Source organism: Branchiostoma floridae, chromosome 18, assembly GCF_000003815.2.
Source record: "Branchiostoma floridae strain S238N-H82 chromosome 18, Bfl_VNyyK, whole genome shotgun sequence".
Classification (NCBI taxonomy): domain Eukaryota; kingdom Metazoa; phylum Chordata; class Leptocardii; order Amphioxiformes; family Branchiostomatidae; genus Branchiostoma; species Branchiostoma floridae.
The window spans coordinates 1,428,428-1,446,393 of NC_049996.1; the positions used below are offsets into that span (position 1 = coordinate 1,428,428).

Genomic DNA, 17,966 nt, shown 5'->3' on the forward strand with positions numbered 1-17,966 from the left:
TGATGATTAAGATATGTCATTGATTAATATGATAACGTTTCCAATCATCATATTTTCATATTTCATATCGAGATATCTAATTTATATTATCAAACCAGATTGTCATGTGAAACAGCTTCAAAGCTACTCTAGGAATGGATATGACAATATTTTATTAATTAATGTACTGTGTCCAATCATCAAATTGCATAACACCAATATTCTTAATTTATCCAGTTATCGTTGATGGTGCTCACCTGAGCAGTTTGACTCGTCCTCTCCTTGTGGACAGTTGTCATAAAAGCCATCACACCAAAACATTGCAGGGATGCACGAACCGTCCAAACACTGGCGTTCATGCTCCAAGCAGCTTTCAGCTTAAGAAAGAAAAAACTTGCATGAGAAACAAGTGTAAAACAAGCTGCCAATCATAAAGCGGGAAACCCATTTGACCGCGGTACGCAGACAGTAGCTCGCTTCTCTTGTGGCACCGGTGGGGCACTATGGGGTTCGAAAGCTACACAACGAATTTCAGAGATAAAGAACGAAGTTTCTTACATTTTGTGTATTTTGTTGTCTTCTAAGACATCATTTTATCATTATGCAATATCTACATTATAAAAAATCTGAGGCGTCGCCCAAAAATTACCCAGATTAACACACGGCTGAACTTTCCATTAGACAGTAGCATGTTCCGTTTAAAGACAAAATGAAAATGGTAACGTTGCATACTACTGATTTTCCCGGGCGCTGAACTGACTACTCGTATTCGGCCGAAATGTAATTGTGTAAATGGATGTATTGTTTGAATTTATTTGATTTTTGATTTCCGAATGACCCCAGCTTCTCGGAAAGCACCAGTGGGTCCCGTTCGGATGGACACCGGATGATATTAGCAGGGAGCATCCCCAATCTATCCTGACTCAGTAGATTATACAATATAACTACCACTTTAGCATGCTGACATAACGGATGTTATAACATGATAACTATCCCCCAAAGCCATTAATCCATAGGACTTACCCCAACAGTCCATCTCGTCCTCTGCTTGCGGACAATGGTCCCTTCTATCACACCACAAATCTGCGAGGAGGCACGAGCCATCCCAACACTGGCGTTCACCCTCCGAGCAGCCCTCATCAGCTTTAAAAAATTTGCATAAAAAACAGATTTGCATAATTAACATAGTTGACTATTCTCTCTACTCAAATCATCAAAAGTTGTTCAAACTGTGAAAGTAATATAGTAGCAAAGAAGGCTATAACCATGGCCTTTCCTGATAGATTATGTAAATGAAGCTTGTCTTGTTTTATCAATCAACGGTCATCTTTATACCAACAAATACCAAAAGAATGGAACTCCCAACATTTGCTGCTATGGAATTATAGTAGTTTCTCATTCATTATGCAGAATAGCTCTTCATTTGCACAATATATATATATATATATATATATATATATATATATATATATATATATAAAACCCTACTCGGGAAAATGAATCATGGTAGCACAAAAAACTGCTAAATAAACTGGTTTAACGACGATCTAAATAAATCCTTATCATGCAACGTTTCAATCTGTATCTGCTATAAGAAAAACCGTCCAGAATAGACAATAACAAGAACAAAATTAATAGTATCGAAGCGTAATAGAAGCATTGCCGGCAGTGCCAGAGAAATACGCCAGGTGTCCAGAATCTGATAATCTATATAAACAGGTCCAGACCTAACTGATACCAAAGCTCAAACCAATTGATGGATACAATCTAAGACCACTATATATAAAGCCAAGGGCACAGTATGCCTTACGTGCAAATACGTGCTGTCTCCGTGCCAAAACGTGGGCAATCTTTTGGGATCCGTAGCTGGTGAGTACCGCCTCCGTACGAACTCGTAGGGAATCCGACGGATTTTGGAGCACGCAGACATGCCGTAGAACTTTACGCGCAGGCTAAACTTTGTGTGCCATCGGGCTGCGGATTGGCCCCCCGTACGTGCCAGTACGAGCGACGCGCGTGCCCTGTATAGCCTGAACGTTTTCAGAAATACGTGGCGGAAGTGGCCTCCCAAACAACGTACGGACAAATTGCACGTACGACAGGTTGTGCCCTTAGCTTAAGTCACAAATACCGTTACAAACAAATTGTACAATAGATCTTCGTCTATCATATATGGAGCAAAAACGCTCGCTGTAAACGAACTCTTTACCTGTGTAGGAGAACTGGAACCCCGATGCTGTCTGAATTCCATCAGATGTAAACCTCACGAACATCTGGTTAGATGTACTGGCGATGGAGTACGAGTGCCTTTCACCTGTTAAGCTGGAAATCAAATGTTCTTTTACCAAAAAAAAATATTGAAGCCTTGAATTCTGAAGCTAGCACTTCACATCACGCATCGCCTAAACTGCTCTACTCTACAAGTATTAGGAGGGGCTGTTCAGGAAATTACCTCTGCAAGACAGTTGCATTGTCATTGTCTCCATCGTAGATAGTCAAATAGTCATAACCGTGTTCGAGATCGAAACTGTCAAACGTCAGGCGAACAATGCTTCCTTCTGGCACGGTGATTGTCCACTCACAAGTCGCATCGTTGAAGTAGTCATAGGGGTAGTTCGGTGATGTAACGATACCTCCAGGGGGAACCGTCAGGATACCTCCGCATTCAGGAACAGTCGGTGCAGCTATGTCTGAGGGAAGGATACAATCTTCAATTTAGTCCGGATTTGTCAAACTACTTTTTTATTTCATGTAAATGTACAGGGATTGCCACAAATGTTTTGTGGTTGCCACATTAATAGTAATGACCTTCATCGTGCAATACTGATTTACACTTTAGGTCCGATCTTATATGTATATATATAATAACTATAAAGATACAATGTCGTTTGACCAATGGTACTAGATGCATTGGCAAATACATGAACAGGCAAAGAGCTACATGTCTTTTCTATGAAGGTTGTGGAAAAACAATTTTTTTGGTTAAAATATTTGAAAAATCTATATATGGCATGCCACAAATAAAAGTGGTTGGGTTTTCGGATGTGGAAAGTCATTTAATTATGCACATGCATTTACCACACCAGATCCGTCAACCCATTCCCGAGTTATTCTCCTCTAAAGGGCTGATGCAACTACACATGCCTGTAGAAAAATTCCTGACGTGCCTCCGAGATTTTGGGAATTCTTGTTAAACGGTCGCAAACTATACTTTTGGCTCACCAAAAAGGTGTTACCAAAGATAAGAATATCAAGATAGCAGAGCATGCAAAAGTGCTCACAAGAAAGAGTTTACATGCACCTGTGTAGTGGAACTGGAATCCCCAAGCCGTGATGCTATAGTCAGATGTAAACCTCACGAACATCTGGTTAGATGCACTGGTGATGGGACCGGGGTTAAATGATAATTCACCTGTTAAGCTGGAAATAAAAATAAAAAAACAATGGTATACTATTATTGTGATTCAAACAACAAGATTAACTCACTTGCATCAACACAGTCTTGACATGTCTTATCTTTGTAACTTTTGGACTATTGAAAATTTGTCTTCATCCTACTTTTTGCATGTCAATTCATAGTTAGGGTAAACCTGTACAGTCAAACCTGTCTATAGCGGCCACTCAAGGGACCGGACAAATTTGGCCACTATAGACAGGTGGCCTCTGTATAGAGGTGGCAACTTGTAGATAAAATACCCAAGGGACCAACAAAAAGTGGCCACTATGGACAGGTGGCCCCTCTGTAGAGGTGGCCCCTGTACTTCAACTAGATCTCTTTTGCATATCAATTCACAGCTAGGATAGAAAAACCCTCCCCAACAAGATTTCTCTTGTGTGACTGACGAAGAACAACGGATGTTGTTTGAAACGTCTGACCGTTTCCAAAAGCATACCTAGTTGCTTGAGTAACTGCTTTTGGGCGTATCTTATTACCTAGATGCATTATGAATCACTCTATGCATTATCTAGCCTGCTCTACTCTGTAAGAAGACTTTTTGGCTGTTCAGGCCATTACCTCAGCAATTCCATAGCACTGTCGCTGTCTCCATCGTAGATGGTCAAATAGTCGTGACCGTCTTCAATGTTGAAGCTGTCAAAAGTCAGACGAACCATGTATCCTTCCGCCACGGTGATTGTCCACTCACAGGTTGCGTCGATGACGTAGACATCGGGGTAGTTCGGCGACGTCACAGTACCGCCAGGTGGAGCCGTCAGGAGACCTCCACATTCAGGAGCACTAGTTGGTGCTGTTGTGCGTTGAGGAGGAGATAAACGATAAGAAAAATCTTCGAATTTGATGTAACCGGATGGAGATAATCACTAGTATTCCATTGAAATGCAAGAACTTAATTGCGCAACGATCGTACACGGTACAATGTATGGCAAAAAGAACAAACTTATCATCCTACTTACTAAAACAAGTATTGAACATAGTACATATACAGATTATGAATGTAGAATGAAATTTGGCATCCTAATTTCTAGAACAATAAGAGCTAGCCTAAATAATTGATATTGTATTACAAGCGAGTGGGGCTAATTATGAGTTTCGGCTTTTTTTCTTATGACTAAGCAGTCTTTTACATATCTACCTATTTTAGCATTGTGGGAGTTGTTACATCTGAATATATAATCAAATCTGTCTGTAGCATTGAGTTTCTGAAAATCTGTTGTACTTGATTCGAGGAATGTAAAAACTCATTACACATTGTACCTACTGCACATCATGACAAAGTGAAATTACACATGACATGGGTCTGCACGGGGGCTGGGACACTACTTAGGTACTGGATTGTAAAGGTCATTTCTCTGTTGATAGGTAAGGATATCTTGCAAATTTCTTTGATTTTGTATTCCCCAAATGTTGTCTTTCAGAACACATACATTTACTCTTGGGTGCCATAGAGATTCAATATTTTTCGTACTTCCCATTCGAATTTGTGAAAAATGCACTCTACTGCCATGATATGATGATATCTATCGTTTATGGCCCGTTTTCCCTACGGAGACATAAGACATATAGTAACCGAATGAACGATCGAGTCTGCGAAGCGGACGAGGTCACTTGTTAGCCTCATGTTATCCATTAGGTCATTTCCCGCATAAACCTAAGGACGGGTTATCAAAATAATGTTTTACTTCTTTTTACAATAGTGTTTATCGCTGTTCAATGTCACATGCATTTCTTCTATGTTTCCAGCGCGTACTTGTAACTAGTCTCTGGGCATGAATTTGCAGATAAACTTTCATTAAACCTTTACATGAGACTAATGGAAGACTTGTACTTACTGACTTGACCGCTGGTTGACATTATATCGTCCATCCAGGAGATGAAAGAAGAAACTTTGGTGAAGACTCCTGGTTTGTATCTGTCAGCACACCCATCTCCCCAACTAGTGATGCCTATTGCATACCAGCGGTTGTCAGCACCTGTATTGGACGAGGTTAAGTGTTGTGGTTATTGCGCGTCAAGAAAGTACTACTGCAATTGCAGCAAATTAAAGCTCCTTTGCCTGATTCTTGTGTTCGATTTGAAAAAGTTGTTAGCGCAATGTGTAGTTGATGTTACATCTTTTGCTCTTTTTTTGCACGGGTTTGCATGATTCGGCCGTCGGGCGATCCTTTCCGCGGTCCAGTCGTACATTGGGTGATACGGAGTACTCCGTGTCGTATTACATGAAATATACGTGTGAAGCCCCTTTACAAGCACTCTCCGTCCCTCTAATTGTATTTCTGTCGCTGCGCCGTGATGTTTTTAACACCGAATGCGCACCTCGTATACGCATCTCGTTTTGTGTCGGCTTTAGGCACGCAGGCACGCGCACGGTATGGCCGAATACGCGTATCTACAATTCTCAATGTCCATTATATGTGTGTGAGCACAGCTTTACTGTGTGCATGACCAATAAAGCAATATAATGCCCTAATGCTGATTTAATATACACGCTTGTGTGATTATGACTGCCCCTTTACAATACTCGTCATTCCAGATGTAAAGTCTCGTCCTGTCCCGCCCATTTAAAGTTTAAACTCTCGCGAGACGCGCGAAAATGAGGCTTCACTAGCCCATTTCATTTTGCCCAGCCATTTTGCGTCAGCTTGGGTGGACTGTTTCCACCCACCAAACCAAACCAAACCAAATCGAACCAAACCAAACCAAACCAAACCAAGCCAAGCCAAGCCAAGCCAAGCCAAACCAAACCAAACCAAACCAAACCAAACCAAACCAAATCAAACCTAACCAAACCAAACCAAACCCACCTGCACACACTAAAGGACTCCCTGAGTCCCCAGAACAAGCGTCGGCGCCACCCTCCCAGTGCCCGGCACAGATCATCCCGTCGGTTAACCGTCCCGAGCCGTAGGAGATGATCCCGTTACAGACGGCTGTTGGAATCAGCGCCATCTTCAACTCCTGCAAACGGTCCGGCTGTGGCCCTCCTATTTGACATTCAACAGAGACAATATTATCCATCTGTAGAGCATCTGTATCGATACTTTGTCTGGGTTTACACGTGCGTTTTCCAGTCCACTCGGAGTATACTCCGGTGGAGTTCAAGTGATCATCAGTTCAATAGAATTAGTGGCATCGCTTCACTAGCACTAGAAGTTAGAATTCGAAACTATAGACCATTCGACTAAAAAGGCAAAGAACACATTGCAACACAGCTAAATATCCAGTAGCGTAAAAACACAACACTCAATCAGTCTCTAACCAAAGCGCCAATGCAGTTCCAAAATAGTTGCGAAAGGGCAAAAACTGTACCCCTCCTTTTTTTATTAAACTCATGCAAGAAAACCAAGAGGGACATGTATACAACTATATAAATCATTCGATAAGCTATCTACATACTAACAATCATGTCTATCTATCAAGCCATTCTTGAGTTATTCTTTGTCAAACTCTGAAGAAACCATTGGTCCCTACACTCACCAAACCTACTCAGATACTGAATATCAAAACAATCTATCTGGACATTCTCTAGTTATCTTGCAGTCACTACAAAACCTCGGCTTTAAGAAAGTAAAAATAGCAGTAAGTGAAATTAGTACGTACCAAAATAAGTTTCACCCCAGCCCGTTGTAAAGCAGTACGAGTTCTCGTCGAATCTCGTAGTCTCGTTGTCTTCGAGACAAGCGAAGTTGACAAAGTTGCTTGTCTGATCTACCGTTGTGTTCAGCTTCACAAGGGCTATATCGCTGTCATCTGTGACGGGGTCATACCCTTTGTGAGAGAACACTTTTTGCACGGATACCACGACAGCCTCCGAGTCAGTGTCCCCGGGATGTTGCAGAAGGTGCTTGCCAATAAGGACTTGGACATCTGGCCAATCGTTTGGACTGGAAAATATGTGAGATAACATATGAACAAGACGTTAGACGGGGCGAAGGATTAGTATATATAATAACGCAATTCCTGGTACATGTTTTAGAGAACTCTTCCCGGAAGCCAGACCGACGTCTCGACATGGGGCGAAATTCAATCTTTACGGATGGCTAAAGTATGCTGAATGATGCGTTTTTTCCGTGAAAGAAGTACTTTAAGTTTCCGTTACGAATGTTTACGTGTACTCAAAGATCCAATTCCTTGTAGTGACGACTCCAAATTCATTCCTGCATTTTATGCTGTAAGACATTTCTGCAAGCTTCAGCAACATTCAAAAGAGCATTCTTTGAGTTATCTCTTTCTTTTGCCATTTCTAGGTAACTGGTCGTTTCGCCACAATGTCAGTTCGCCAACGTCATTTCGCCACAAGGTTAGTCGTTTCGCAACAAGACACAAGCCGTTTCTACATACAAAAACGGTCTTTACCGGCGGTAATCTTTCAGACAGTGGGCAGCCGTCAGCACCCATTCCGGTGCAACCAAGGTACCGCCACAGAACGGAGTGCCATAGTCGTTCGACCTGAATTGGACCTTAAGCAAAAAGGTTCAGTCGATTGAAGGCACATCATGTAAGGTTAACATTATGACAATATAGAAAGTAGATTTCCCTACCTTTACATAGTATTTAAGTTAGATCAACTCCATAGAGTTCCTCATCTAGCAAGCCTTAATAAGTGTGCCTAAATAATCACCCTAACCCAGAAAACCTTCCAGTTTACAGTATGTTGTTGCTTACACCAGGAGGGTCTGTATAGTGATGGTTTAAGACACTTAGTGGACCTTGTACAGCTTGACTGCACACACTTCACAAGCATCGCTATCAGGAATGCAGAATAATGATGCAAATTTGCTGAAAATTGGTTATACACATGTCATTCACATGAAGGTTCTGTGTTCTCGGTAACTTTGTTTTTAAATTTTGGGACCGAAATCTTACATGGACTCCCTTCACTATACTGACACCACTTGGAAGCTGTCAAAGCATTACGCATACTGGCCTGATTTACACAATATCTCGCTGTTGGTGCCTTTGGGCCTCCTGGTAAAAGCTTGTGGTCATACACATCTAACTTGAGATAACCTCATTTTCTAACGTCACCAATAGGAGATCAAGATTCTTAATCGCTATGAAAATTCATCCAATAGGAGCTCAGTGTTCCTTGTCAGGATGGTAGCCAATCATGACATATCCATAAAATGTACTTGACTTGCTGTGGCCTAAAGACGAAGACTTGTCGCTCTATACCAAGAGAGGCTTATCTCAGATTCGTCCGCAAACGGGATATCCAGGATGCGTAGTTCCAGTGAGTTCTCCTGTTCGGGACGTGTCCGGGATATCCCGAAAACGTCCCCATTGCAAGCCGTCTGTGGGATAGACACGAGACTGGGATACAACACTTGTCACTAACCTGCCATGGCCAAGCTCCATGAATTGCAGTGTCTCCTCCAACTATTCTCGACTGGCCGTTTGTATCCATGATGTTTCTCAGGCCACAGCCTATGGCTACAAGTAAGAAGCAAATATGTCGTGGGGTTGCGAATTGTTTGAGACACGGGTTCAGTTTTGAACGATGCCGAATCAACTTTCTGACCTGGCAACTTCTCATAACTGGCTCATAACATAAACATGATTGCAACAGGATAGATTGCTACAGAATAGATATGTTTTGGATACGCACATGGTTCTGAATTAGTATGGTCCGGTATCCAAAATCTGCTATTTCACCTTTTTTTTTTTTTCTATTTTGCTTTTGGACAGAGTTTTGGACGAGAACGATGCGGCACTGCACTCAAGTTTTGTAACTTATATTAACAATGCCACATACACGGTACAGACAGAAGGAAAGTCATGTTAAGTGCCTTTTCCAAGGGCACAACGTCGGGGGCACGGTGGGAATCGAACTCAGGACCCATAGATTCCGAACCGAACGCTCTACCAGTTACGCCACGCCCGACGCCACGAACCTATTTCACCTTGCATTGTTCCTAGGCTCATAACACACACAAGATTGCAAGGCAATTTAGTTGCTCATTGACAAGGAACAGGATAGATTTTGAAAATGGTTTCATATAATAATCCACTGACTTTCTTCAGTGACTGGCGAAAGGTATTACGTCTGACCGTTTCCGTTTCCTTGAGCAACTGTTACGTGTACCTTGCGAATCTTATTTGCTAACCCTCATTGACATACACAAGTTTACTTTTTGTTAATTCAGTATCTTCACAACTTTCATATGAACATTTCTGGGACTATTGCACTAAATAATGTTCTTGATAAAAAAATAAATCATGGGCATGAATGCAACCATCTTACAGGCCACGCAGTTGTCCTCGTCTGATCCATCTGCGCAGTCGCTGTAGCCATCGCAACGGTGAATCACGTGATAGCAGGATCCGTCCCCGCATGCGTGCTGGAACTCGCTGGAACAGGTACCTACAGAAGTACAAGAGTTTTATAATATATGCATCCATATACAGGGAGAGCGGGAAGGGAAGAGGCGAAGAGAGGAGAAAGGAGGAGATGGGTACACACACAAACACTCTTATATGTGTATATATATAATAGAAAGAGAGATAGAGATAGATAGATGACATTAGATTATTTTAGTTGTTAGATACTTGCAATAGTACATAGTTAAACTCCCATGTATATACAGATCGCGCAATAAAGTTCTTCTTCTTCTGTTTAAAGCTCTCTATATACATACAGATAGAGAGAGGGAGACAGATGGATAGATATTTAGATATGTGGATATATGGATACACAGATATATAGATGCGTGGATATATGGATTTATATACTAGTATTTAAATACATGCGTAGGCCTCCTCTTGCTGCCGAATGGAATAGAAATATAATCCACAGCCTACTGTAATAACACGCGTAACAATGTCTTCATTTCTTACTATTAGAGATAAAGGGGAATTCTCCTTCTAGGACCTGAAGAATGAAATCTGGCATGCTGGATACTCACAGCCGGTTTCGTCCGTGTTGTCTCCACAGTCGTCCTCCCCATCACAGACCCAGGAGGTCGGTTTACACAGGCCGTTTCCACACTGGAACTCTTTACTGCATGCTGAATCAAGTGCAAGAAACTGTCAGATAACCATGTTCAAAAACTGATAAAATATTCAACGAAAGGATTGGGTAAAAGGTGCTGGTGTTGAAAAGTTACACTCCAATTTTAGGGACAATATCATTAACAGAAACAGACAATGCCGTCATTTTTTGACAAATGTCACATCTAACTCAGACACAGAAAGTCAACTTTAAGTCTACTGAAACAGCTGTTTTCATACAAAGGAAAAACCTGTTTCAAACAAAGGGAAAAGAAATCTTTTCCTTTAGAATTGTTAGCATATTCGAGCTGGATGCTGCAGGTAATGTTGGAGTTTTATCATGTTGAAAAACCATACGGCGTACTTGTCCGGAACGCTCTAGAAGAATGCTGTTCCGATGCTGTCACTTGAAGGTCAAAGGTCACATTTTTATGCTATGTTCCGCCGTAAGGAACCTTCTGGTGTGTTCAACATGGACACTTTAGAAGTCGGACTACCATGTCAATGTCAGTTTTCCATTAACAGCCATTAACATATTTTATTCGTACACTAATTCCCATGTATAAGGGCATGAAGAGCTATTGCTATCCTTTTCAGACCCGTTTTTGTACCAACACTTACCGTAAGTACAGTCATCCTCGTCGCTTTCATCAACACACTGATATTGGCCATCACAGCGGTACTCCGGCACAACACACTCGCCATTGTCACACATGTACATATCGGGACAGTCTGCAAAACAAAATCCGAAAATATAATTTGGGGCAAAACTAAGTAAGTGACTTATAAAACGATATGGCATATTTTCTATATGGAAGTGTCTAACTTGCATGTGACGTATACGATACATAAAATCATTGTTTGAACACTACCAAGCTTCAATGATCATAATGATAATTCACCTGCCTTCACACCCCAAACACACATGTCAATTTTGAAAGGACATGTTTGCAAGCAAACGCAATATATTTCACTCCATCATTCTCCTGATGCAAGAAATGGACTCATCCATATCAAACTTTTGTGGAATGATCAGACAAAAATCAAATGACTGATTTAAAGCTTGTTGATAAAATCAACATCTCTCAAAGTCCTTCAAAGCGTTTTATAGCTATTCAATTAGTTCTGACTGGTTTTGTAGAATTATATCAAATTTGAATTGATTATCATTAACATTTACCCGTTTCTGTAGGGTATGTTGTCGCCAGGATTGGGTCCGTCGGCAGCTGGGATGGGTCTGTTGGTAGTTGGGTCGGTCCCGGCGGTTGGGTTGGGTCCGCTTGAGTCTGGTGAGAGTCTCCTGTGGTTTGAGTTGTACTTGTAGGTGACTGGGTCGGGTTTGTCGGTGGCTGGGTGGGGTTTGTCGGTGGCTCAGTCGGGTTTGCTGGTGACCGGGTCGGGTTTGCCGGTGATTCGGTCGGGTTTGCCTGTGACTGGGTCGGGTTTGCCGGTGTTACAGTCAGGGTTGCCGGTGACTGGGTCGGGTTTGCCGGTGGCTGGGTCGGGTCTGTCGGTGATTCGGTCGGGTTTGCCTGTGACTGGGTCGGGTTTGCCGGTGACTGGGTTGGGTTTGTCGGTGACTGAGTCGGGTCTGTCTGTGGCTGGGTCGGGTTTGTCGGTGACTGAGTCGGGTCAGTCTGTGACTGGGTCGGGTTTGCCGGTGACTGGGTCGGGTTTGCCGGTGACTGAGTCGGGTTTGTCGGTGACTGGGTCGGGTTTGTCGGTGACTGAGTCGGGTCTGTCTGTGACTGGGTCGGGTCTGCAGGTAACTGGGTCGGGTTTGTCAGTGACTGGGTCGGGTTTGCCTGTGGCTGGGTCGGGTCTGTCGGTGACACACTCGGGTTTACCGGTGACTGGGTCGGGTTTGTCGGTGACTGAGTCGGGTCTGTCTGTGACCGGGTCGGGTTTGCAGGTGACTGGGTCGGGTTTGCAGGTGACTGGGTCGGGTTTGCCGGTGGCTGGGTCGGGTCTGTCGGTGACTGGGTCGGGTTTACCGGTGACTGGGTCGGGTTTGCTGGTGACTGGGTCGGGTCTGTCGGTGACTGAGTTGTGTCTGTCGGTGACTGGGTCGGTTTTGCCGGTGACTGGGTCGGGTTTGCAGGTGACTGGGTCGGGTTTGCCGGTGGCTGGGTCGGGTTTGCCGGTGGCTGGGTCGGGTTTGCCGGTGGCTGGGTCGGGTCTGTCGGTGACTGGGTCGGGTTTGCCGGTGACTGGGTCGGGTTTGCCGGTGACTGGGTCGGGTTTGCCGGTGACTGGGTCGGGTCTGTCGGTGACTGGGTCGGGTTTGCCGGTGACTGGGTCGGGATTGTCGGTGACTGGGTCGGGTTTGTCGGTGACTGGGTCGGGTTTGCTGGTGACTGGGTCGGGTTTGCCGGTGACTGAGTCGGGTTTGCCGGTGACTGGGTCGGGTTTGCAGGTGACTGGGTCGGGTTTGCCGGTGACTGGGTTGGGTTTGTCCGTGACTGAGTCGGGTCTGTCTGTGACTGGGTCGGGTTTGCAGGTGACACAGTCGGGTTTGCTGGTGACTGGGTCGGTTTTGCCGGTGACTGGGTTGGGTTTGCTGGTGACTGGGTCGGGTTTGCCGTTGTCTGGGTCGGGTTTGTCGATGACACAGTCGGGTTCGCCGCTGACACAGTCGGGATTGTCGGTGACTGGGTCGGGTTTGCCGGTGACTCAGTCGGGATTGCCGGTGGCTGGGTCGTGTATGCCGCTGTCACAGTCGGTTTTGTCGGTGTCGCAGTCGGGTTCGTCGGTGACACAGTCGGGTTTGCCGCTGACACGGTCGGGTTTGTCGCTGACACAGTCGGGTTTGCCGCTGACACAGTCGGGTTTGTCGCTGACACAGTCAGGATTGTCGGTGACTCAGTCGGGTTTGCCGGTGGCTGGGTCGTGTGTGCCGTTGTCACAGTCGGTTTTGTCGGTGACACAGTCGGGTTTGCCGCTGACACGATCGGGTTTGCCACTGACACAGTCGGGTTTGCCGCTGACACGGTCGGGATTGTCGGTGACTGGGTCGGGTTTGCCGATGACTGGGTCGGGTTTGCCGGCGACTGGGTCGTGTATGCCGGTGTCACAGTCGGGTCCGTCGGTGACACAGTCGGGTTTGCCGCTGACACAGTCGGGATTGTCGGTGACTGGGTAGGGTTTGCCGATGACTGGGTTGGGTTTGCTGGTGACTGGGTCGTGTATGCCGGTGTCACAGCCGGGTTCGTCGGTGACTGGGTTGGGTTTGCCGCTGACACAGTCGGGTTTGCCGCAGACACAGTCGGGTTTGTCGGTGACTGGGTCGGGTTTGCCGATGGCTCAGTTGGGTCTACCAGCAACAAGTTAGTTATGTTTGATACATGTTATCAACAACATTTTACTGCTGGTGACAGCAACAAATCTTTGTTCTCTTTATAATGCAATATCACATCTACGGAAAATGTCAGATGGTGCATGTAAATTGTTGATCCCATTAGATGTAAAAGTACCCACCCTTATAGATTCGGACCTTACCGGAACATGCAGGCACGTCACAATGTTCCCATTGCCGTTCCGGATCCGTGGTGAAGCACCAAACTCCAGAGGGGTCTCCATCCGGATTCCGGCAGTAGTTCTGCTCCAATCCAAGTGACGGATAATTAGCGGGTATGGCGTTGTGTTGGTGCGGTGTCTGACTGTCCCAGTGTTGACACGTCCTGCCTGATTCCGTCACAGAGACTGTTCCACGGTAAGATGTTCCATCCCCTGTCTGGCAGGCTTGGGGCAAATGAAAGAGGGCATAGTTACCACGAATATCTTTTTAGCAACGAGTAATAGGTAATACTTTGATAACAATAGCATGTTGGTCCCTAACAACCTTGCTCGTTTGTTATGAAGCTTCGAAGACAAATCATATCATTATCTACCAATGCTAACATTTCAAGCATAAGGACTGTTGTCCTGGGTAAATGTTACCCTCCCTACAGGACTGGTGTTCAGTGTGATGTTACCATTGTAAAATCCATACAGTATTATTGTACAGTGGTATTGTTAAGACCCTTACAGGGATACTACTTATCTAACTAGAAAGGCCGACATTTGCTTAAGAGCAAATACAGCATATTTCAGCCATACCCCTTCCCACGCAACATTGGACTGTTCCAAATCACCCCTGCGCAAAAATGGAACATCCTCTTAACAGTACATTATCCCCCAAAGTGGACTGGTATTGTGACTTGATTCCAGGTAAAGATAGAGCTTGCTTCTATTTTTCAGAAAATGACAATAATCACACCTTCCATTTAGAAAATTTTCATCATGACTGAAAATTGTTGAATGACTTCATGTAATGTCATTAACAATTTTCAGTACGATAACTAGGTGTAAGTTTTAAAAAAGTACAAGCTCCTTGTGATGTCGGTACATTTATTATTGCAGTGAACTTTTTTTATTCAAGTAGGGCATACGATTTAATAATTATCAAGCAGGTGCAGGTACTGTAGGAGCGTTTGTTTTCTTCAAGCTGTAAAACTGTTAAACTGTTTTACTTTGTATGCAATCAGCCATCGAGCCTATTCTTATTTTAGTTTAACAACTCAGTCCTGCCAGACCCGGAAGATACGATTGAACCTTGTTCGAGGATTTATTTTCGTCTGTCTGGTCAGTCTGTTCATACCCTGGCGCTGAGAGTGTTTTATTGGGCTGAAACTCTGGCAGTTTAAAGTTACTTACAATTTAAATGTTCAAAGTTTATGTCAAACAACAACAGCACAAGGAACACATACATTTGCTCTGGAGAAAATACAGCAGTTTTCGCAAGTTCCAGTCCAGTGATAGAAATGTGGCCACTATAGACAGGTGGTCACTATAGAGAAAAATGCTGATCTATTGACTAGGAGCCATACGTTACACATGATTTCAGTACACTGATCATTAATCATATAAACATTGCACAGGTAAGCCAATTGTTTAGATGTATAATTAAGTTCAAATAATTCTGAAGAGAAATATTGATGAGAAAATAATCATTCTCGCCACTGTCTAACTTATAATTACGTATCAAAACTAAACGCAGATTTTCTAACTAACGCACCTTTCGCCGACTTCATCAAAGGACCGCCGGCTATCAATCAAACACGGCTGTTGATTAGACTTAGAGTTTCAAACAGTCATGTGCTGTGTGCCAGTTGACAGCGAACTTCATGCTACGTGATGTTTTACATTGCTTGGACCTTCTTTCCTACAGCGGTGCTTCTACAAAATATTTAGACTGTAACACTGAGTCCCACATGTTTTATAGAATAGAATTTGACGCAGAACAGCGTTTTTGCTGGGTATTTTTCTTGAAAAATGTCCGTGGGAATATCAGCGAGGCGGCGACGTAGGGATATCAGACCGTCAACAAAAGTCGCACGGCGGCTAACGGCGCAGCGAAGATACTAGCGCTATAAATAAGCGCTTCAACTAAGGATGGCAACCCGTACAATATTTTTGTATACTGTTGAGCTAAGTAAAGTTTGTTGTTTATGAGGTTTTAGTTGTCTTTGAAGCTTTGACCCGAAATATTCTAAAGTCAAACTGCTGAAGAGAAGTAAGTGACTGCTACGATTATCGTAGATATGGCCCTAAAAAACTGATAAAAGAAGCCTTCTCAATAGTCTAAAATGCAAGAGCTTCCGGGGGGGCTTCGCCCACCTGGGTCCCCCCCACAGTGGCCCTGCCCCTGGACCCCGCCAGGGACATTCGGTGGCCCCCGGACCCCTGTCCGACGCTTTGAAAAAATCCTGGCGAGAAGTCTGTACGGCCTGAGTCTTCAAGTTAACGTATTGTGTGGTCCCGCTTATGAATATTAATTAGCCTTCGCTTTCCTCTTCGCTGATTGGCTGAACCATTAATTGAATTAACTCTTCCTGCCGGCTAGACGCAGGTGCAGATGTCGGCTCTGTGGGGTGAACGTCCGAAAGGTCATGACCTGGAGAACGAAAGAAAACCAATTTCCCCCAAAAAAAGTGCTGTAATTAAGCCTTTTACAGTACTTTATGCCAAAAATTTCACTTGGATCATTTTACCAACTATCTTATGCCTATCTATACCAAATGTTACTCATACCAGGGTACAGGCGTGCAAAATATACCGTTATAAGACCGTCAACAACAGTCGCACGGAGCTAACAGCGCAGCGAAAATACCATCGCTAGCGTTTCAACTTCGGATAACAAGTTATAAGTACTGTTGAACTCAGTAACGTTAAAGTTTGTTTTTAGTTGCCTTTGACGGTTTGACCTGAAATAGTGTTACGCTAAACTCCTGAAGAGAAGTTAAGTGACTGCTGCGATTATCATAGATATGCCCCTAAGAACTGATACAATATAAAGCCTTCTGAATAGTCTAAAATGCGAGAGCCTTAGGCGGGCTTCGCTCCCACTGGCGGGAACACTGCTATATACGGGATCATGAGGCCCCGCTTATGAATATTAATTAGCCTTTGGCCTCCTCTTCGCTGATTGGCTAGGTCTTTGATTCAATTAACTCTCCGGCTGACGCGCACAGGTGTGGCTCTGTGCGGGGTCACGGAAGGTCACGTCAGGAGGCCAAAAGAAAACAAATTTCCCCTCAGAAAAGTGCCAAAATTAATCATTTTAAAGTTGTTTATGTCAAAAATTTTACTTGAATCTTGTTACCAAGTATCTAATGCCTATCTATACCAAATTTCAGGTCATTTAATTGTAATACCAGGGTACAGGAGCCAAAAGTGTCCTTTTTTGGTCAAAAATTGGCCAAAAATCGCAAAAATAAGCATTTTGTTGCACTGTACACCAAAAGTGTTATTGAATTTATATGAAGGGATTATCAAGGCACATCTGTGTCAAATTTCAGCTCATTCGGTTGCAATACCAAGGTACAGGAGCCAAAAGTGTCCTTTTTTGGTCAAAAATTGGTAAAAAAATCGCAAAAATAAGCATTTTGTTGTACTGTACACCAAAAGTGTTATTGAATTTATATGAAGAGATTATCAAGGCACATCTCTGTCAAATTTCAGCTCATTTGGTTGTAATACCAGGGTACAGGGGCCAAAAGTGTCCTTTTTTGGTCAAAAATTGGTCAAAAAATCGCAAAAATAAGCATTTTGTTGTACTGTACACCAAAAGTGTTATCAAATTCATATGGGGGCATTATTAAGGCACATCTCTGTCAAATTTCAGCTCATTTGATTGTAATACCAGGGTACAGGGGCCAAAATATACAGTTTTGGTCTAAAATTGACCAAAAAATCTCAATAAAATCATTTTAGAGGCAGATATGAAAAAACTGAGAAAAAAGCATCAAGGTATTGGCCCATTCTACCCCTGTGCCAAATTTCAGGTCATTCGTTCCAGGAACGGCGGAGATGAATCACTTTGAAGATTTGACAGGAGAAAGAAGAAAGAAACATTACGAATACAATATATTTCACCATACTATGTATGGCTGAAATATAACAAGTAAGACCATTTCTCACCTTCAGGTAGAAGGGGTTGGGTAATGAAGATTAGCATCAGACTGATAGCCCACAGTCCAAAGCCTCGTCTGGTGTCCAT

At 43.6% G+C, this 17,966-nt stretch overlaps 1 protein-coding gene across 1 annotated transcript; it reads right to left on the bottom strand.

Moving 5' to 3' along the window:
* Nucleotides 1–2,427: 2,427 nt before the first annotated feature.
* LOC118405954 (mucin-5AC-like) lies at nt 2,428–17,966 on the bottom strand. The gene is made up of 14 exons (XM_035805807.1): nt 17,888–17,966; nt 13,925–14,167; nt 11,607–13,739; nt 11,048–11,158; nt 10,342–10,443; nt 9,681–9,800; nt 8,775–8,869; nt 8,612–8,730; nt 7,793–7,885; nt 7,037–7,320; nt 6,241–6,420; nt 3,995–4,226; nt 3,281–3,399; nt 2,428–2,669 (listed from the first exon to the last, which is right to left on the bottom strand). The coding sequence occupies exons 1-14, from the start codon at nt 17,964–17,966 to the stop codon at nt 2,428–2,430; spliced, it is 4,152 nt and encodes a 1,383-aa protein (XP_035661700.1).

Excerpts from the sequence above, each read along its gene's own strand:
- LOC118405954 (XM_035805807.1), bottom strand. The coding sequence starts at position 17,966 with ATGGACACCAGACGAGGCTTTGGACTGTGGGCTATCAGTCTGATGCTA. Across the intron at positions 14,168-17,887 it reads CCAACCCCTTCTACCTGAAG|CCTGCCAGACAGGGGATGGA; the intron begins GTGAGAAATGGT and ends ATTTGCCCCAAG. Across the intron at positions 11,159-11,606 it reads AACATACCCTACAGAAACGG|ACTGTCCCGATATGTACATG; the intron begins GTAAATGTTAAT and ends TTTGTTTTGCAG.